The sequence below is a fragment of the Cydia amplana genome, chromosome 18 (genome assembly GCF_948474715.1).
Source record: "Cydia amplana chromosome 18, ilCydAmpl1.1, whole genome shotgun sequence".
NCBI lineage: Eukaryota > Metazoa > Arthropoda > Insecta > Lepidoptera > Tortricidae > Cydia > Cydia amplana.
This window is the reverse complement of record NC_086086.1, coordinates 5,108,366-5,130,742: the sequence shown is the minus strand read 5'-3', so window position 1 is coordinate 5,130,742 and position 22,377 is coordinate 5,108,366. Positions and strand designations below refer to the sequence as shown.

The 22,377-nt window shown below is 37.3% G+C and overlaps 1 protein-coding gene across 1 annotated transcript in view; it reads left to right on the top strand.

Annotated features, from left to right (window-relative positions):
- Positions 1-22,377, top strand: part of LOC134656302 (SKI family transcriptional corepressor 2) — a 40,639-nt gene that overhangs the window by 4,987 nt on the left and 13,275 nt on the right. The window contains exons 2-8 of the mRNA XM_063511811.1: positions 13,711-13,801; positions 16,404-16,629; positions 16,811-16,952; positions 17,159-17,413; positions 17,767-17,933; positions 18,823-18,943; positions 19,229-19,403. Coding sequence (XP_063367881.1) covers positions 13,712-13,801; positions 16,404-16,629; positions 16,811-16,952; positions 17,159-17,413; positions 17,767-17,933; positions 18,823-18,943; positions 19,229-19,403 — 1,176 coding nt within the window. The 5' untranslated portion in view covers position 13,711. The remainder of the gene's footprint in view (positions 1-13,710; positions 13,802-16,403; positions 16,630-16,810; positions 16,953-17,158; positions 17,414-17,766; positions 17,934-18,822; positions 18,944-19,228; positions 19,404-22,377) is intronic.

Below are 22,377 nucleotides of genomic sequence, written 5' to 3'. Positions count from 1 at the left end.
TTCAAAATGTAACCCGTATAATCGGGCTGTATAATTGCCTCAATTTTTTTTACACAAAGTTGTATGTAATCTTAATTCGATAATTAATGATGTTTTACATATTTATCATATACTATTTTGCAAATTTTTCTTGGATATTACGTTGTTTATTTCGATTGACGTGTTTATTATTTTCGTTACTATGACAGCGTTTTTTTTTTCTTTTTTGGCATTTACTACAGTAGCCAGTATCATGTCGATATAAAAACACTTTAAAAATGGAAAGGTTGAGTCCTCAATACAGTGACATTATAACTCAAACAAGAACCATCCAAAGGGGGGTGGGGGAAATTTCGTTATCTGCCTCTCTATCACTCTTACATATACGAGCGAAATTTAATGGTGGCAGATAACGAAATTGGTTTCGCGGCAGGCCCTCTTTAAACAAACCGCCTTGATTCATCAATGTTATATTTATTAGGAACAAACGTTGACTGCCGACTGTCCTATATATTATACTACTCTTTGCTGCCCACTTCTAGCGCTGGCGGTACACCGCGAAAATCAGTATAATGCTGCAAATGGTGTTAAAGGTCTGAAAATCGGTACGATTGATCTTTAGGACATTTGAAACAATTTGACCCGAAGCGCCAACAAATAAAAAAAAACGAGAGGAGTTATGACGTCATGTTTTTTTGTATGAAATAAAAAAAAATGTTTAGAAACCTATCGTGTATGGTATTAAACGAAAGGGCTTTCTGAGCCAATGCTAAAAATATATCACATAGTTACATTTCAGTCATTTTGTTTAAATTATAATAAAAATAGTTTTCAAAACATACCAAGTTTGGGCTTCTCCAGATACAATACCATATTTTTTTTTTTGTAAAATATACCTCAAATTATCCCTCATCATCATCATCCTCCTCGCGTTGTCCCGGCCATTTGCTACGGCTCATGGGAGCCTGGGGTCCGCTTGGCAACTAATCCCAGTAATTGGCATGGGCACTAGTTTTTACGAAAGCGACTGCCATCTGACCTTCCAACCCAGAGGGTAAACTAGGCCCGTATTGGGATTAGTCCGGTTTCCTCACGATGTTTTCCTTCACCGAAAAGCGACTGGTAAATATCAAATGATATTTCGTACATAAGTTCCGAAAAACTCATTGGTACGAGCCGAGCCTCAAATTATCCCTAGCTGGTCAAGCAAATCTTGTCAGTAAAAAAAGGCGCGAAATTCAAATTTTCTATCGATATCCCTTCGCGCCTACATTTTTCAAATTTACCGCCTTTTTCTACTGACAAGATCTGCTTGACCAGCTATACCTAAATTGTATTGTATTTATGCCAACTTTCTGTGGAGTACCCAGTGCTATATACATATTATACTACTCTTTGCCTACGCCTTTGTTTTAAACTTTTTTTTAACAAGTTTTCACAGACAATTAATAATTTGACATAGACACATCAAGGCGGTTTGTTTACAAAGGGGCCTATCGGGAAGTGCGAAAATCGAAACTCAGCTATTTGCCTCTTTATCGCTCGAATATGCAAGAGTAATAGAGAGGTTAGATAACAAAATTTCTAATTTCTGACTGTATTTTTCTTTAAATATTTTCAAATATAATTAAGTTGCGTTATTTTATCACAAAGTTAAAAAGACTTAAAAGACCACTGTCTGTATCATCACCATCAGATCAGCTCGATGGTAACCATAAAAATATTGTATTGTCACCCATATTACATATTATGTACTTATGTAAATTTTCAGCTTCATTGAACACCCGAGAAGTGGGTCAAATCTAGACACGCGGTAGCGTGTCCAGCCAAGTTCAAAGAAAAAGGAACTGGCGACGCAGCAACCGTGTGTAATATTACACGAACCATTTCGAGCTACTTTTGACCCCTTCACAACTTGAAACCTACTTAACCTACACACATGAAATTTGGCACATGTATTCAAGTCCCTTAGCTTGTTCAAAATACACTATTTCATAAACATAGCTCAAACAGTTATTGATAAATTAACCTTTAAAAACCGGCATTTTTGTGACTGACTGACATATAGATCAAAAACCTAACCCACTTCCAGGTGACCTAGAAACTTAAAATTTGGCATCAAGGTAGACTATTAGGTGTATATAGAAGGAAAAATTTGAAAATTGGAAATGATTGATATTTCGATGGAAAAACAAAATTAATACTTATAGACCAAAAACCTAACCCACTTCTAGATGACTTAGAAACTTGATATTTGGCATCAAGGTAGACTATTAGGTGAATATAGAGGGAAAAATCTGAAAACTGGAAATTATTGATATATCGATGGAAAAAAAAAATACTTATAGACCAAAAACCTAACTCACTTCTAGATTACTTAGAAACTTGATATTTGGAATGAAAGTATAAGGCGTATACAAAAGAAAAAATGTGAAACTGAAACTTTTTGACAATTAACCGCGCGTTAGCGAGGGTCTCCTTTTCAGCTTAGGCAAACTGCTTTCATGATGAATACTATAGTAATTTCTGTACAAAAAGTAATGATATCCCAACAAAAACATAAATGTGAAATGAGAGCCAAGTTCAATATTGAGAATATGTGTCGTTGTTAACTCGCCGACAAAAGAATTGAGATCTATATGGGTGCCAAGTTCTGTGCTGTGTAGAAAATCCTGAAATTATAAAGGATTTGTCTTGGCTAGTTTTTACGTATAGGCATATAGGTAATGGGTCTCTATTGTTTCCCAAATAGTTTTAAACCATAATGTATTGTTTGCTCGAATTTTCGTTAGTCATAATTCATTTGGTTCAGAAACGCGTCACTTTTCAGGATCGCCATAAAACAAATCTAACCTAACCTAACCTATCTATAGGATAACCTAACTAAAATCTTGAAATGTTAACGGTTTCAGTTTTATGAGTAATGATAATATGACAAACAATACATTATGACTTAAAACTTTATGGGAAACAACGGGACCCCATGAAAACGTCCTTATTGAAGCATAAGGACCCTTAATTTATGGAAAGCCACATATAACAACCAATTCGAGGCTACTAGGTGGCAAAATACGACTCAATACGAGTAGGTAGGTCAAATACACGAGAGTAAGGATTTATATTTGGCCAAATATTCTTGTGACAAAGTTATTCTTCCTCGCGTTATCTCGATTTTGCCACGGATCATGAGAACCTATTGTTCGCTTGACAATTAATCCCAAGGATTGGCGTAGGCACTAGTTTTTCCGAAAGCAACTGCCATCTGACCTTCCAACCCAGAGGGTAAACTAGGCCTTATTGGGATCTGTTAGGCTGGTAGGTAGGTAGGTATTTAGGTACATGATATATATATATATATATTATGTACCTAAATATATTACTTTTCTAAAAAAAAAGGACTGAAATCTAGCGCTGCGAAGAAACGGTATTTTTGTTCGGCTTTTTTGTTGCTATTTTGGCATATGGATACATGGTAGAAGAAGTAAGTATGGAATCCTCCTCCGTTTTGCGTGGTCCGACGCACCTGGCCGGGTTTTCGCGATTTTCCGTCAATGTCTGTCAATACCTTATTTCTTACGAACACCTAAAATAATAAGTTTAAAATTAATCTCAATGTCTCCAGTTTGCTGTTCATTCAAACTGACAAAATCCAAATTTCTGAGGCAATATACGACCGCTGTCTTATATAAGCCATTAAAATTCATCATGAATAACCCCACGTTGCGTTGTTATAAATTTAATTAAATAAATAATTATTGTATTTAATTTATAACAACTAATTAGGCATAGCGTCCAATTTAGAATATGACACAGGCACTAGTTCTTACGAATTTTACCTTAATTTATTAATCAAAGGACCTGAGGTAAAAGTGAGAAGAGGTTAATAAGCAGATGCACCAGCTAGTCGCCGACGCTCCGCTTCCCCCGGGATTAGCCCTTAAGCCTGCACCTAACAGACTGGCTCATAGGGGGCTATGAGCTTGCTGTTGCGTCAATTTTCATTTTTAGAAAAAAAACTAGGCTACTAACTACTAACAACACAATAAATGCTTATTTTGCCGCATTCTTCACTATCTCTCCCTATTTCACTGCCATCTAACCCAGAGGACAAAAATATAGCTTATTGTGGCTACTGGCTACTCCGTCTTCCTCATGACTCATGATATTTTACTTCACCATAAAGTAATTGGTGTAATATCAAATGATATTTTTCACACAAGTTACAAGAAGTTCATTGCTAAGAGCCGGGGTTAGGACCCACGACGATTGGTTTAAAATTTAAACTTTATATATAATTTGTTACCTAGTAATTATACTAAATCTGTTTTCTTTTTGACATTTAGTGGTATATGTATTGCTGTATGTTTATTGTCAAGTTTTTTTTAATTCTGGACAATTGTCATATATTCGTTTTCATGATAGATCTACACCAACGCAACTGCATGTCATGTTCTTGCGGTTTATTTTTATAACGCCAAGATCGAAATTTGACTGTTAACTCCATCTTGCGTCGAGTAGGGGAATCAAAAAACTATAGAAAATAGAAATGCAGTTTACTCTATGCCATAGAATCCCCTTTTAAATGTCATAAATCCAAACATGGCGGCCATACCAATAGACAACCAAGTCTAGCGATGAAATGATTTGTTTACATGAGATTCACTGACAGGTGACACACTTTACCTATTCGACAACCCATGATTGTTCAGATTCAAATGAACTTCAACATGCGACGTCAAAAGTGGCATGTCGAATAAGGCCCCTGGTTTACCGATACTTTTGTAATTAAGATTAAATATTGTGTTGTAATTACCTGAATAAATAATAATAATAATAATACATAGTGCATTTTGCACCAGTCATTGAGTTTTCACTTCTGCCGGCACTCCCTGAGTGCAACCCGTGGTTTTTTTTATTCTTTTTTCTTTTTGCACGAAATAGCATCATATAATATAACATTAAGTAAATATTGTTAGAAGTAGGTAAGCACGCTCCTGCAACAAGAAACATGGCATTTCTTCACAAGTTACGGTAAAAATCCATCTCCTCATTAATTTAAATTCAGATTACGCAGATTCGGTTAATTCTAAGTCACGTCCCCAAAACACAATCAAAAATCTTACCCTCCAAAAAACCTACACGTCTCAGTAAGATTTAATTTCTGTCCCTGCTTAAATATAGATGGTCTCTTGTTTAAGCGAGAGGGGGGAGCCCCCCTGCCCCTCCCCCCTCGTGCCCCGAACGCCTAATTGAAACAACAGGGGCGATTCACGACAAAGTCATTATTTCTACATTAACTTCCTAACACGGAGAGTAATTCTTTCACAAATGTTTAAGGATAGGCGTGCCGCGTTTGGTTAGGGTTCTGTAACCTGTTGATATTGGAAACCGTGTCATATTTAGTGCTTGATAGGTTGTTTTTAACGTTTATAGTGTGTTTAACTTTGCAAGTTTAGTTTATCATTGACACATTATCTTCCTAGCGCTGAAAAGTGACAACCTAAGGATTTATTAAAGTTTTTGTGGGAGCGCATGCCATCTGACTCGTACCTAACAACTCAAGAGGGTAATATAGGCCCATACCAAGTTTTCTGTGTAAATGCCTTATTGAGTTTAGATTGGAGTGCTCGTGATGTTATTCTTCGCCAATAAGCAACTAGTAAAATGAATCAAACGATATACACGAGTATATCGCAGTGCGTGTAGCAGTTATAGCACTAAATACGAATTTAGTGCTATAACTGGTAGCAGTTATAGCACTAAATTCCTGTTCCTTGTAGCATGGACGTACATGTTAACTTGGTCGTGGGTATAACGTATTTACGTTACCTATATGTAGCTACAAGGAACAGGATATCAGACGGTTACAAAGCAAAACAATTTCAAATCATTCCGACCGCTGACCATGTTCGTTCTACTGTCCGCTCCGCTTAACGCTTCCCAAACGCTCAGCTCGTGCACTGTACCCACTTTCGAATCCATGGTCCTCATCAAATCTCGCCGATGTCATCTCGGCGCCTATTCAATTACTTTGTACAAGTAAATCAGACAATTTACATGTTTATGCACCGGCGCGCTGTTTACTTAAACTTTCTGCTCAAGATGGGAAAACTTGGCAGTAACGTTATTTCGTTTTTTTTTTTCATTTTCGATGTTAGCGCAATGAACGGCTGTTTAACTTTTATTGGGTCGCTGCTGGCGTTAAAAAGGGGGCGTTTGTATTAAATTGTAATGCGAATGCTATTTACGTTCTTAATTATATTCAAAAATTGTTTTGATTACAACGTCGATATTTTTCTTAATAGTTTTAAAAATAGTCAGATAAGTTAATTATACCTATTATATTTGTCTAATCATAAAATACCCTATATGTATATTTTAATTTCTTACTTAAGTAATGAAATGAAGTAAGAAATTAAAATATAAATTATAATTTTAAAGGTCTATAAATATTTTTATTTATTCAGCTTGTTTGACTTGATGATTTGTAATTTATATTATTGTTGTTTTAGTTATTTAAATTTATTTGTATGACATGATAGAATATTATAATTTTTGCATGCTCAATTGTGAGTAGAGTACACTGTACTTTTAATTTTATGTCACCATCTACATTCTACATACACACTGTCTTCTAGCAAATAAATAATTTGTATTTTGTATTTGTATTTGAAAAAAAAAACAAATTAATATTAATTTTAATAACCGTTTCATATAACACATAACATTACCAGCTTCACGTTTAAACAAAGGGGTTTTCAGAATAAAATATTAAAATGGCGTCGGAACAGGTTTGTCAAAACCGGACACGATGGAGGTTAGTTAGGAATTCAATTGTGTGAAAAATGCGACCGGGAGAGTCAACACGGCCGTCGGCATCGACAATTGTCGGTCTTTGTCCGTGATTGTCGGCTTTGTCGGCGACGAGTATGTTAATTTGGCTTGCAGCGAGGGTGCTTGCGTCCCTACCTAATATAACAATTAATATTTGGGATGACCCTTTATTGACTTTCAAGTTATAGGGAAAAGAAAATGCTTAGCTCTGAAACTAAAGCATAAAATAAAATAAATTATAATACCTACCCAGTAACTACCAGTATGGATAACGGTCAAAAAGTATTAAAAAAAGTAAAATTTTGTAATTTGGCCATAATGATGAGCTGATGACAAAGACAAGCAGATAATGCAGAAGAAAAAGTTGTATTTTTTTGTTAGGTTAATATTAAGAAATAAGTGAAAGACATTTCCAAATATGTACTCTTAGGTCTAGGTAACGCTCATTAATTATTAACCTTTAGCTAAAATCAATTAAGCACGTCACAATTAATTGAGCTCTCATTTATTAAATACACAATAGCTTTTATTCGTAAAGTCAACACTCGAGTTAGACGGCCTCGCCGGCTCGTCCATTAAATATTAATCGTGAATTAACCCGTCTTCGCCGACTCGGCTCGAGAGCGGTATTCCAACTTTCTAAATTTTATCTTGATTGGATATGAAGTTGACATTACTCGTAGTGCACCTTCCGCATGAAAATACAATTTGTAACAAAAATATTTGTGATAATTGAAGGTAAAGTAGCATGGATGTCGGGTCGAGAATTAATTAATTTGTTTCCTAATTAGAGTTTACCTATTCGCTAATTTGCGCGACTTGCCCCAAGCAAAAAATCAAAGCAAAATAATATTTATCCTACTTTTTCGTTGTAAATGTCGCTGTCGATGTCGGTACAAATTATGCCCATCACTACGATTTTTACACCTTAGAATCTAAGGCTTAGATCTATGTGCGACGAGATGCTGAGAGAAATATTAAAATAATATCGAATCAAAATGATTTTTTCGAGTTGGAATGCCGCATCGAGTCGATTAAGCGCGCAAAGTGAGTAAATAACGGGCGGGGACGATTAATTTTGCAAAGAGCTTGTTTAAGTCTTTGAATTGGGATTGTAATGATTATTTATGGGGCGTTTAGCGTGTTGATTTTACTTGTACGAGCATGCCGGGATGGGGGATTCAGGTAAATTTGGCTACCATTTTAAAAGAGGTCATTAGGTACAAAAAGTATAAACATATCTTTAACGTCGACTGTACCTACTGTAAATGACTGTACATGCAAGTCAGTATACATATATGGTACTTTTGCTAAAATTTATCAATAAAATCCCTAAATAACTCGGTAATAAATAAATAAATATTCGACGGCTCTGAGGATTTCCTATTGGAAACTTTTATAAAGCCTGTTTATGTTTTGCTGTTTCATCGTTGGCAGTGTCAGGATATTATTTTATATTTGGTTAAGTTTTCACCTAATTTCCTAAATAACTTCATTATTATAATCTGATCCTACAACTACAAAAGATATATATTTGATATTCTCCAAAGTTTTTATTTCAACTCGATCAGTTTACTGAAGTGAAAACACATTGGTTCCAGCTGCTTGAAACTGGCGCAGTCGGTAGGTTATCCTGCTTAGGGCCACTTGCACCATTCACTAACGCGGGTTATTCCTACTAGTTACCACCAAGTTGTTACCAGTGGTAAAAGGTGGGAAAAAATTCCCAGTTGGTACCACTGGTAAAAACTTGGTGGTAACTAGTGGGAATAACCCACTAACCCGAGGTTAACCGGTTAAATCTGGAGTTTCCATGGTTACCAGTACAATTTGATACTAAGTTAACGGTTTAACTGCTTAACCCCGGGTAAGTGGAATGGTGCAAGTGGCGCTTACTGTGGAAAATCAACTGTTGGAATTTGTCTTCTGAATAAGAATAAAGGAAACTAATGATGATGTATGTACTCGCCGGTTTCTAATTATATAAGTGACAACGTTCGCTGTAATCGACTTTCCTAGTTAAATATGTTCTTTTATTCGACGCCGCTGAGGTTACTACTAGGTTCACATTTTGAAATTGGTAGGTAGGTGAAAAGATTTAGGTACCTACCAGATACCAGAGGCAGTGCGTCAAATTTTTGCGGGCAAACCGAACCTAATATTAAGCATTACTTTTTTTAATAAGCTGTAGAAAAAGTGCAGTCAAACGCCTGAAATAAGGTAAGCCAGTTGGCGATCAAGTTCTAAGGACGGCCAGCCACCACTAATACGAGTATGTAGATACATTTTGTACCATCACATAAAATACTGTTATGTACTATATCTTTTTTGACACATTTTTTGCGAAATAATTAATTTATTCGGTCCAGTGAACACCGCAAAAAACTACTTTCCTAAATCATTCTTAAAGTTAATCCATAGTTAAATGGAGATTCAATTAAAGTTTCGGGCCCATAACACGAGGGTCCACTCCACGCACAGTGGGTCGGGGTCTGCGCAATCGAGACAAGTGTGGACTGAACCCCGGTCTCGGAGGAGCGCTTGTACCAGATTTAGCTGGGGTGTACACTGCTTTGATATTATGCGGATATTCTTTAAAAATAGCTTTCCTTTTTTTCATACTGATCATTGTATACTGGCTAGGGCAAGTAAATAGTGTGGCAGAACATTTTGTTAATTAATTTTAGTTTCAGCATTTGTTCTTAGTTTTTTTAGTTTTTTTAGTTGTAGTTTCAATTTTAGTCTATCTTAGTCTAGGCACTGACATAGTTTTAATTATTGTAATTTAATTTAATACCATACTAATACCCTATGGGGTCATGTGCTTCGAAATAAAGATTTTATTATTATACCATTTATTTATTTTTGATCTTAGGTTAGGTTATTTTATAATATGGATATAAAAATAAAATACAAAACACTTACTATTATTATTATTATTTGTATCTCCTTTTTTGGGATCACGGGCCTATAATTCCCGGTCTTTTGATAGGCTTGCGTGGCGATATAGATCCAACACGTAGAGGCCCTTTGGAGAGTTTTAATGTAATGTCAAACACTTAGTATTATTATTATTATTATTTATTTGTTCCATTTTCACCAAGTTCATATTTTTTTTGTGACAAACATATCGATCGATCGATTATAGATAACTGTTTTTCTACCTCACTAATCACCATGCTGATACTCAGATATATATTAAGGTACTATATGCTAGTATTTGTCACTACAACACATTTAACCTACCATCAGTTTGGCACTGATATAAACGCCGTCGAGAACGTAATTTACTTTCTATTTATCTCGCTCGTACTCGCATATTAGTGCAAACGAGATGTATAGAAAGTAAATTACGTTCTCGATAGCGTAAATGTCAGTTTTGACACTGTCGGTGACTCATGGTAACTACCTACAAGATTTCATGTGTTACCAATTTAACTAGTTATCGAGTATGCAACGACTTCAAAAATTAAATACAAGGAGGATGTTTCCAGACCATCTATTTTTGTTGAAAGTTACCCACATTTAACTTAAATGTTAGATTTGCCTAATTTTAGAAGTACTTTTCAATCGGCATTATGCGTGACAAAACAGTTAATTTTTTGTTCCGCCATAAATAATTTTATTTTATGCAATGAATGTACCTATGCCAAAATAATAACATATCAAATTGTAACTGTAAAACACACAACACACGCATGATAAAATGCAATAAAAATATATACCCAATAGCAAATGTTTCGCTACAGAACTTGTAGTAGGTACCTATCCGATATAGTTGATTCCCATTCTGTAACGAATTGCAAATAATCGAATCACCGCTTGGACACCCTACTCAACAGACGCTCAAGTGTCCCCGGCCGGATTATCCGCAGAAATGCACAACATGTTGTCAATGCGTGTGGACCGAAGCTTACATCACCGTTACTGACAAAAGGTCGTAACTCCCTATGAGTTCCATACTGATTTACGACATTTGGAAATAATATGACTAGTTGTCGATCGAGGGTACTTTGTAAGAGATGCGATGGGGTACTGGTGCGTTTCTTTACACGATGATGTGGTTACAGCTTCTTTTTACAAGGATCGGGAAATAGGGTAACGTTCAACGACATAACATAGTTTGTTCAACACATTGTAAGTATTATAGTTATAACATTTATTTACGACATAATAACCAAAAACTAAAATCATACACCAAACGAATATCATAATTTTTCTTTAATATGATTTCTAGAAACGGTTGCACCAATTACCGAATACCTATACGTTATAGGCCTGTTTTTTTCTGTTATTTTATTCCTAAGTCAAGCTAACCTTAATTTTTGTAATTTAAAAATTCTGTGCTTTCATGGAGTGTCCATTTAAAAAATTGAATATTTAAGACGATGAAGACTTAAGGCAGTTATGATTTATTCTATAAATAAAAGTTTTTAGAGAAGGACAAACAATGCATTTAATAATAATATATTTATCAAAAAATAGGCCAAATAATAAATAAAAATATTCATATTCCTTACCGAAACCGTCCTATAATAAAAATCACGTCATCGCCATATTAATCTTATTTACAATTTCACGGACCAACTGCAGACAGAATTACAAAGAAATTCGCTATCATAATGCCATACTGCGTTTGAAATCAAAAAGTAGTATCTCCCTACAAGCTACGTACAAAGTTACTGTGTTTTTCCCGTGTATGGGAGATACTGGTAATTATGACCGCTATATCGCCCATATGGCCCACTGTGCACATGTGCCCCTCAGACTAATGCTATCTGTTACTGTTTGGGCTATTTTTTGATTGCATTGATTTCGTGGGGCGGTGGAGGGTCGGAACGAATTCGTATTTAAAAAATATGCAGACTATTAAATCATCGTGCGTTCGTACTGGTTTATTTCTGGTGAACTTGTTTACTTTGTCAACTTATCAGTTTTGTTTATGGTTATTGGACGTTTCGGTATTCGTCGGTTAAAATATAAAATTAAGACAATGAGACAAAATTATTTATTTTGTAGGTTTTACCACTCTGTAATATCTTTAAAAAGGTAATTACTTTTAAATACTTTTGCATTTATTTTACAAGCTGTGCTATGGATATTTGTTTTTAAATTTCGATTTAAGTATGTACGAGTTATTCAAGTACTATAATATTTAATTGCGTAAGTACACTACGCTACGGCGTAGGCGTTTCGCGTCGTAGCCAACACTCGTATAGTATAAATAAGGTAATTTTGCCAAAGAATGGAACACAGAAACTGAGAACTTACCTATATATAATAATTTTCCACCAGCGAGTGACGAGGGTTTAAATATTAGTTTTGTATTATTTTAAAAAGGCAAACGTTATATCTGTTTAAGAAAAAAAATGATGTTACTTTATGAAAAAAAATTATCCAGTGTCGCCCACAGCGTGTAAGTAACATATGCAATCATTACTCCGTAACGTCGTTTGACTCAATCAATTATTTGCCCACTGTTCAGGGGTGGCACAAATTGACTAATCGCACCCATAATGGCCCGTCGCCGCGGCTCGATCTGCCAACCCTATGTTCATTTTTGACATTAGGGCTGAGTGGTGATTTATCACTTTAAACTGGATCCTTGGCATGTTTTGTTACACTTAAATTATTGTTTTGATGCTCTTTAGAGTTACAAGAGGTCGTTCACAATGGGGAAAATGATATACAAGTTTGTTCTTTTATTAGTTATTTAATGTCACTTGACTCGCTGTTTATGTTATTTGTATCTGTCCTACTGTAATAGAAAATAAGTGTCCCGAAGGTATTACACGAATTCACCATTGTAAAAAATAATAATAATAATGTGAGCCTATATACGTCCCACTGCTGGGCACAGGGCTCCTCTCATGCGCGAGAGGGCCACCACCACCACCACCATTCACCGTTGTACCTCAAAGCAATTCCGATATTTCTGATAGATGAGTGTGTGTTGAATAAGATCAAATAAATAATAAAAAAAAGATCAGCAAACCGCTTCTAAAGCTAGACGAAATCAATTAAATTATTATTGCACATGGTATAAACCATTATTTATATATATTTAACACAAATTAATTGAAAATACACGTTTAAAATAGATTAAAACTGGTGTAACAAGCTCGACCAAGGGCTGTCCTTATAGGTAACTTACATACGTACAAACCAGTGAAAGTGTAGTCCCCAATTACGTACAGTTGCAGCATAACTTGAATTCAACTTATAATGGTTTTATCGAGGCGACATCTCGTCCAAAATAACATCCGCGCCCACGCCCGCCCCTGCAGCCAATTGATATTCGATACAGTAAATTCACACGCACTCCCCATTTGTGTAGGAAACAATCGCTTTGTTCCGAACCACTGTGCAGTTTTATTGACCGGCAACGGTAAATGAAGTCATTTTACTCTAATGTGCTCCTTTATTCGCTATAGTTGCAAATGCTGTCGTCGTTTTCGGAATAATGACACGTTTTTCGGAAATAATGGGATGTTAGTGTTATTGCCTGGTTTGTACCTATTTTTTCCGTTGTGTGCGCAGCATTAAACCACTGTGCAATTAATAATGCTAGCTGCATATTAGATTATTTGGACATAGACATATACATATATCTGAAATAGAATTGTATAAAAACATTAGTTTATTTGAAAAGTTTTACCTAGTTAGGTATACTTGTATTTATTTAAAGTATTTACCTGTTTGGGCCTTGGATAAAATTCGATCAAAGGATCAAGGTTCATTGAAAACTTCTAGAATTCAAAACATCATAATCATCAATTCATCATATCGTGTCTTATTTTTCCTGTCTTCTGGCATAGTTGGCAAAACCTGCTTGTTAACTTTGCGAATACCTAATTAGGAAAACTGGAGTTTTTTTTAATTTGATGTTTTCAATAGGATGGAGGCAACAAATCTGGCCTTGTCTCCGCGGGAGACGCTCAAGCCACGCGAACACAAGGCCATGCAGCTCAACAGCAAACCCAACCAAGTAAGCTTGTTTTGATTTTTCTGCAGTTAAGCAATAGGTACCTATATACTGTAAGGATCATTATTTATAAATAGCTTATATTTTGGTAATTCTTACTTTTATTCCTGATTAGATTATAAAAGAGTATCAATTACTTGTCACTGGTTCCCGCCATCTTGAATTGTTATAAAAATACGGTATCCAGCGACAAGTTCGGAGTTTGAGTACGGACAAGTTACAGTGAAGACGTCTTGTAATATTTATTGTAAAATGGTTGTTATTGGGTCGTTCTCGCATTTCGTGCAAATCGGTGTTTTCGGAAATTTACCAAAAATGTGGTGGCGTTTTCAAATATCTGTTAATGCAAGGTTGTAACATAGGGCCTAAAGTATATGTCTCTCCAATGAACAATTCTAAAAAGGTATGTATTTTCTTTATATGTACAATTAACACCCAATTTTTTCATTCATCTCTACATGTAACGCGTGAAGATGTAACTTTCACCTACATTTTAACCTTAAGATACTACAAATAGAAAATTCGTTGTTTGTTCAATAAATGACTTATTTAGTTATGTTTTAAATCGTATAATATTAGAAGCTAGAAATAAATAATAAAAACTATACAGCCTTATAAGTGTATGGTTCAAGTAATTTCTTCATTACCGACGCGAGAAATAGATTAGCTATATTTTGCTATATTACGAGGTATATAGCGCCTACCGCCGATGCAACACATTGTTCGTCAGTCAGTTGGCCGCGTGATCTCGTAGCGGACGCCCGTGTGCTGCTGTTAGCGAAAATATATACGATCTCTCGGGTCGGGAAGGAGTGTGGTTCTCGTTAGTCTTCATCGCCATCGCATGATTTATACAGTACGTAGCAAGTGTACATTATTATAATTATACGTAATGAAGTGTTTTAGTGTCGCCTTTCAGATGGTTTATTCTGCAAAATTAAGGTCTGATGCCAACTGATGTAGGCGACAAAAACTTCCAAAACTTCATTCATATCGGTTTCATTCACTTCTTTTCCTTCCAATTTTACTGGGGAAGGTAATGAATGACTTAAGAAGGTAATGATAATATATTCGAGGCAGTGCATTTAATGGAAAGAGGCTTAGTTATTATAAATATTACGTTGTTATAAACATTTAAAACTGTATATGATAATAGGGGAGCCCAACCGGGGAGCCTTTGTAGTCTAAGATGGTCGACCTTCACCAATATGTCTGACGGATGAAACTTACATATTATGAAAGAAAATATGTTCCTGAACATAAATAAATAGGGTTGCTTAAAGAAATATGGTAAAGACTATTTTTAATTATTTTTTGAAAAAAAAATTTTTTTCTTCAAATTTCACCGATCTGTCTGACAAACGAAATAAGTTCCAATGGAAAGTATACAACTTGTACAATATAAATCAACTAGGTTGCCTATCTTTTTCCGGTCACTATTATGTGGTTATAGGGTTGCTTGCGAAAATCCGGTCACAAATAAGGGTTGCCAGGCTTTTAAATAAAATAAGAAGGGAAGACTTTTAGCGATAACTCATAAACGGCTTAACTTATCAAGTTTGCTTTAATTTTGTTTGAATGAGTTTATTAGGCACTATTTTTATGATTTTTTTCATATTTTTTGGATCGATTTTTCAAAAGTTAGAAGGAATAACCGTTTTTTATTCTTTCTAAATTATTATTTCCGAAATGATTCACTTTATCAAAAAATGTTGTTTGCAAACTCCTATTTATTTTTAAAGACCTATCCAACGACACCCCACACTATAGGGTTAAAACGATTAAAAAAAATTACATAGGTACAAAACGCGAATGATTTAAATATATTTTGTCTATGCTAATTTTTGAAAATTTGAAAACTATGTTTTATGTGATATGGTGCGCAGATGATCAAACCGACTTAACAAACACTTGGGGTTAACAATCTCGACTTATAATGATGATAAGTAAATGGTAAATGTACCATCTAGCTTGAACATTATAAGTTGAGATTGTCAACTCCAAGTGTATGTCAAGTCGGTTTGATCATCTCCGCAGTGCTTAAGACACATGTTTTTAATATTGTTGATTTTAATTGGTGTTAATTTTCTTGAAATACAGTTTTTTTATGTTCGATTTCATAAGTTTGTTTCATTACCGTCCACTGATAAAATTACCATCTCGGCCGAATTCATTACCAGCGCGTAGTTCATTACCAGTAGCCTTATTAAATGAAAAGTAATAACGTTACAAAGGTGCCTTTAGCAGAAAAATGTTAATAAATGAATCCACAAATTGACGAAACTCAAAAGTTTACCATTTAAAAGAAAAATTACAAATCGAGAGAATCTCACCGATTTGCACGAAATGAGAGAATGACCCTATTATGCTTGTAGCAGACGAATAAAGTTAAAATATTAGTACTTACAAGTATCAGTTTTCATCATCAACCCGGTAATACCTCCAACAATACCGGCTTGATAGGACATCAATATAATACAAGATACAAGTTCAAGATCAACATTGTCGTTTGTATGAATTTAACACAAAACACGTACGATAGTCAACTCGATAAAATGAACAAGGAGTAAAACAAACGTTCAACTGTATGGAGCCTTATTTCTAGGTGTCAACGGTGCTTCTATACGGCGTCCCGATCGTGTCTCTGGTGATCGAGGGCGTGGAGCGGCTCTGTCTGGCGCAGATCTCGAACACGCTTCTGAAGCAGTTCTCCTACAACGAGATCCACAACCGGCGGGTAGCGCTGGGGATAACTTGCGTGCAGTGCACGCCGGTGCAGCTGGAGATACTGCGGCGGGCCGGCGCCATGCCCGTGTCCTCGCGGCGCTGTGGTAAGTGACAGTTTAGTCTTTATCTGCCGCTGAACTCCAATTCGCAGTTCCTCTATAATGAGACCCATAATCGACGGGAGGCTACCCGTCCTTGTGCAAACTAAGCGAACGCTCGAGCGAGGCGACCAGCGGGGCGTACTCCACCTGTTATTTTGTCGTACTTATTACATCTTATCTCTAGGCATGATAACGAGACGAGAGGCAGAGAGGTTGTGCAAGTCGTTCCTGGGCGACAACGCTCCACCGCGGCTCCCAGACGACTTCGCCTTCGCCGTTCACCACGAGTGCGCCTGGGGCTGCCGGGGCGCCTTTTTGCCTGCTAGGTACATTCACAAGATATTCCTCATTACATTGTTTTGTTCTTTCGCTAACGTCCATCATTAGTGTACACAATTTCTTACTTCAAATGTCCAAGAACAGGTTTCAACTGCCCTTCCTCTTCGGTTGTCACATAAAAACGTACAGAAACAACTTTTTGTACTTATTTATATCGCTTCTCTGTGTGTGTGAATATCAAATTCCGTGGCAGGTACAATTCATCACGCGCAAAATGCATCAAGTGCGCATACTGCGGCCTGTTCTTCTCCCCCAACAAGTTCATCTTCCACTCGCACCGCGTGGGCCCCGGCGACAAGTACGTGCAGCCCGACGCGGCGAACTTCAACTCGTGGCGCCGCCATATGAAGCTGAGCGGCTCGCCACCTGATGAGGTCGTGCATGCTTGGGAGGACGTCAAAGCCATGTTTAATGGCGGGACGAGGAAGAGGATGCTGTCAGCTGCTAGGTAAATAGGGAATTTTTGTAATTGACAATCATAGCCCGACGGTAAATTGATTTTAAATTTTTTGACCACACACCTGACGATTTCGGTTAAAGGAACAAAATACAGATTGGTTAGGTATCACCTGTCGGCCTATCCAAGGTGACGATCGTCTGCGCTTCGCCATCGAATCGCTTTGTGTCTCTCTATCACTCTTCCATATTAGTAGGTATATACGTCAGTGACAGTTGCGTTTCGTTCGCTACGTAGCGATTGGCATGTTGTCTACGGGCCTGTTTTTATTTAGCTCTTGCCAGGAGTGCTGTAGTTAGTCTTACTTTAATCTCAGCAAAAAGTTCAGCTTTAATGTGCCACAGACGAGTCTCAATCCGCAGGCCGGAGGCGGAGGCAGGCGAGGCGAAGCGCGCGGCGGCGAGTCCACCGGCGCACGCGCCCGTGCCGCGGTTGGCAGACTACGTGTGGGGTGCGCGGCTGCCGTTGCCTTACGCTCTACCCTGGCTCAAGCCAACGTTATGGTCACCAGGTATGTGTGTCACAGACGAGTGTCGGTGCCAACGCGTCGTCATGTTGTTTAAGAGTCGTAATAGCGTACATGGTTATGGGGTAAAGATATCGCCTGAGCTCCTTATTGTATAAGGCCGCGGACTGGACCTACGCGGTTGGCGGCGCGGCGAGCGGCAAATCAAGGCCATTCATACATTGCGCTCGACGAAATGTGTGTATGTCGCCGATCGCACGTGTCCAGTCCCCGGCCTCATTCTTACAGCAATCATAACATAAGTACCTATTAAATAGGTACTTACTTACCTAGTTCCAGATCATCTGAGGTACGAGTAGAATGATTTTATCAAACTTAATAAAAAAAAAAGTTTTCTTTTACATATTTTTGAAGTGAAAACTTCTTTAGCGGCGCTGGGCACTTTTTGAGGTGGGGAATAAATGATAAACTCGAGACAGCGTAAGGCGATCACGTGACCGTAAGGTTTAGATGGCCACTCATATAGATGGCATTTAAATCAATAAAGAAAAACTCAATGACATAATTCAATAAAACTACATCTTGATGAATTCGCTAATAAAAGTGAACTCTAGTACTGGTGAATAAAACTCAAAATATCATGACCAAATATATTTAGATACGAGGTCTGCAAGGTAACTTTACAATTTCTATTCGAATTTTAAACAATTAACGCTACAAATTTTAATTTCGAATTTTAAACAAGCTTACTGACCAGCAATTTCGGAACTAAAGTTTTTGAATAGAAATGAGGATGGGTCAATTATACATAGTGCTGCAGACATTTTGGCTAGTCATTGAGTTTTCACTTCTGTCGGCACTCCCGGAATGCAACCCGTTGCTTTTTTTGTTATGTGCAACAATCAGTCATTAACGTTAACATTTGATTGCGTAGGAGCATTGACAGCATTAAGCAGCGTGGGGTCACTTGAGGAGCCGCGCGCGTTCCGGCCCGTGCGGCGCGAGTCACCCCCGTCACCCGGCATGTCTTCAAGGTCACCGATGTCACCAACCAGGTATACATTTTGTTGGGTAGTACAGCTTTAGTGTAGGTATACTGAGTGGACACTCGGTCGTCGGTGACCAATGGGGCGACCGGCGCGGCGTCCATGTTAAACAAATGCAAACGTATGCAAGTGACCTCAGTGCACGCTGCTCATATCCGTGGGACGTTCGACACAACGCTACACGCCTCGCTAGTCGCTCGCCACTAAGGCCGTACCTACATTATACGGCGGGAATCTAGGGAGGAATCACAAGCGTTTTACCATTATATAATTTTATTAACAACTTTCACCCAGGTCGCCTCTAGCGTCACCAGCGCGAGCTCGCTCCCCGCGATCACCTCACCGCTCTCCGCACCGCTCACCGCTCCGCTCTCCTCACCGCTCGCCGCGCCGCTCGTCGCGCAGCAGCGAACGCGACAGCGATGAAAGCGTGGACATCGAGACCACCGAGGAAGACCAGCGAGATGTGGTGAGTTTCTGTTCACAATCTTCAGAGAAGAGATTCTTGTTTAATAAGTATTAAACTCCTTAAAAACTTTATTATAGGCAAACAAGGGTAATGTACTTAGCAGTTCTATCGTTGACTTAAGTAAACACGGGTAAATACTGTGTAAAGACCTAGGAACTTAAAAATTACTCAATAATTACAAGGAGTATATATATATGTAGTATTACCATGTACCCGCGACCTCAAATTACAACTATACCCCAAATATAATAAACCGCATTAACCCAACATAAAATAATCTCAATCACTCCAAACTTCCTTCCAAAAGCTTTCTCAACTTACGTAAACGTTTCTCAAAGATGCAATTTAATAGCCAAGTATTGAGCTTAAAGCTCCAGCCAGCAAGCCATTCGGGGGCAACCGAGCCAGACCGATCCAATTTAAAAAGTTCGGAGCGTTCGCAATCACCTCGCGATGTAATCGCGTGATTAGGTTTTTTATTGCGGTACCATTGATTGATTCAGTTGGAAATGAGCGACTGGATTGTGGTGTACCTGGTTGGATGTTGTCTATTTGTAATTTGTAATTTGTAATTTATTTATTTGCTAGAATCATGGTTAACACAGATGTTACATAGAGATATAAGTCCAGCATAATTCTGCCGACTTACGGCGTGCAAATTTACTATACATACTTAATACTAAGATGCATTTACTCTATATTTACATTTCACAGATTAATTATTACTTAATAACAATGTTAATATTTATAAATTACTAATTACCAAAATTAGTGATATACAAATTGCTGCTGCTGAAAAGAAAGTGTTATTTCATAATTTATTTAGTGTTCGCAATATATTTAGTCTGCGCACGGTCCGTGAGCCCGATTCTGAATTAATTTTTTTCGTTCTGGAACTAATGTGGACATGATCTGTCATGCAGTTGTCAATAGTGACATTTCTGGATCACATTTCTGGTCATTTAGTGACCAGTAATATATCTACACACGGACTGCGTCATTGGCCTCCTACGCAGCGCTCACTTAGAACTGCTTCTTAGCCTAAAAACCTTCAGAGTTCGTGCGCAAAATATACCTATATATGTATAGTTAAAATACTTGCCTGCAGAGCGATAATGAAAGTTTAACATAAATGAGTAGGTTATTGGCTAGGTGCGAAGTCGGTGGAGGGGGAAGTGGCGCTGATCGTCACAAACACAGGTAATCTTATGGAATGTCCGCCATTAATACTAGCGGCAGCCGCTTGAACTAATTTTACTCCATAAGATTTAACGTAGAAAGTCCGCCAAAATGACGGCAGCACCAGTCGTGCACCTAGCGAATAAAGTCATTACTGGTTGCCATGCCGCTACGCCGCTACGAACGTAGCACGTAGATGTCTTGAAGCGTAGCACCAGTATGTTGTACTACACTTTTAAAACTTAGCGAGTAGCGACCCTATGCGTAGTGTGATTACGAAAATCATACCGTATTTTTAAAAGAACACTGTAAATATAACGGTGTTATATATCCGTCTAATATTTTTTCGTCGGTTTTTATCGTAATATAATAGCTTTTAACTTTGGGTACCTATGGCTACAGGAAAAACTTTAATGTGTGCAAGATCAGAAACTAATCTTAGCAACGGTTTATTTATTTTCATGGTTATAAAGCAATTAAGCTTGCAACTTGTTTAACTCAAAACATACGCAACCATTTAAGAAGCAGACAAGTCTAGATCTTTTCCACAAAACAAAGTTCAGCTACAGCATTCCTATTCAGAATCAGACTCACGTACATTTTTTCCAATCCAAATGACCAAACTTAGGTAGTTAATGCATTGATTAATTCAATTCGGCTGGCAACACAGCCATTTGAGTTCGCGCCGCGTCCGGGAATTCCCCGAGCGAAACAAAATGGCCGCCGGCTTTGCACGTCGTAAACTGAGTAATTACTGGAGTTCATTTCGGTTTTAAATAAGAGAGAAAATGTTTAATTTAGTTCCCGATTCCAATTAATTGGGGATCGGGAGTTTTTGCGACCGAATTCTTTGTTTACCTGACGCCATTGACGGAGTATTAAGTAAGGACGGTCGATGGGGATTATTCCCGGCTTTGAGTCTAAAAGGAATTATTTTTTTAATTGGCGCGGATTTGGCTCGTGTACCTGTTTGTGTACGCTTCTTTACATCTGCTGTTTGAATGCTTGAGAATTATTTCGGTAATTACTTTTCGGTCACGGGATTATTGTGGGCATTGTGGCATATCATTGACGATTAAATGTCTTTGGACTGCGACAAAATTACAGTCCTAGGATATCGTAAAACATGATTCGATTGTCTGCTGTTTAGTACAGTTCTTTTTACGGTTCCAGTTTGCTCTTGATAGATGTTTGATTGGTTTGTCATCTAAAGCGGCATTCGAAGTGTAAAATTTATTAGGATAGGCAGCGCTTCTCGCTCCCATCAATATAAGTAAGTTACGATACGTTAATGCACGGACGGGTGATCTCAAAACGAGATCTAAAATAGACATTTTGTATTAAGTGTACCTAATAATACCTCGTTCTTGGCTTAAGGGTCATACACATTTTATTGTATGGTTATTTGGTTAACTTGTTCTTGTCTATTTATTGACATCGCAAATTTACGAGAATCTAAAGCTAATTTTTACGCTGCACCTAATATACAGGTATGATACATTTTTTTCAGTACTTGAGACTCAAATAAGAAAACCCTGATATGAATGTACCCATGTTGTTAACTTTTATTGTATTGTCAACAGAAGATACCTTTTTGTAAAATTTGTTTGACCTATTTAAATAGTCGGACGGTTTCACGGGACAAGATTAATTTACAGCCGATTAATGCGGCTCATAGCAACGCGATATAATCGATATTTTGTGTCAATGAGTTAGTTACCAGTGGGAGGAGCGCTAATGAACAGCTCGTAATTAACGCGCGAGGAGAGCCCTCCGCCTAATCCCTTCAAAGGGC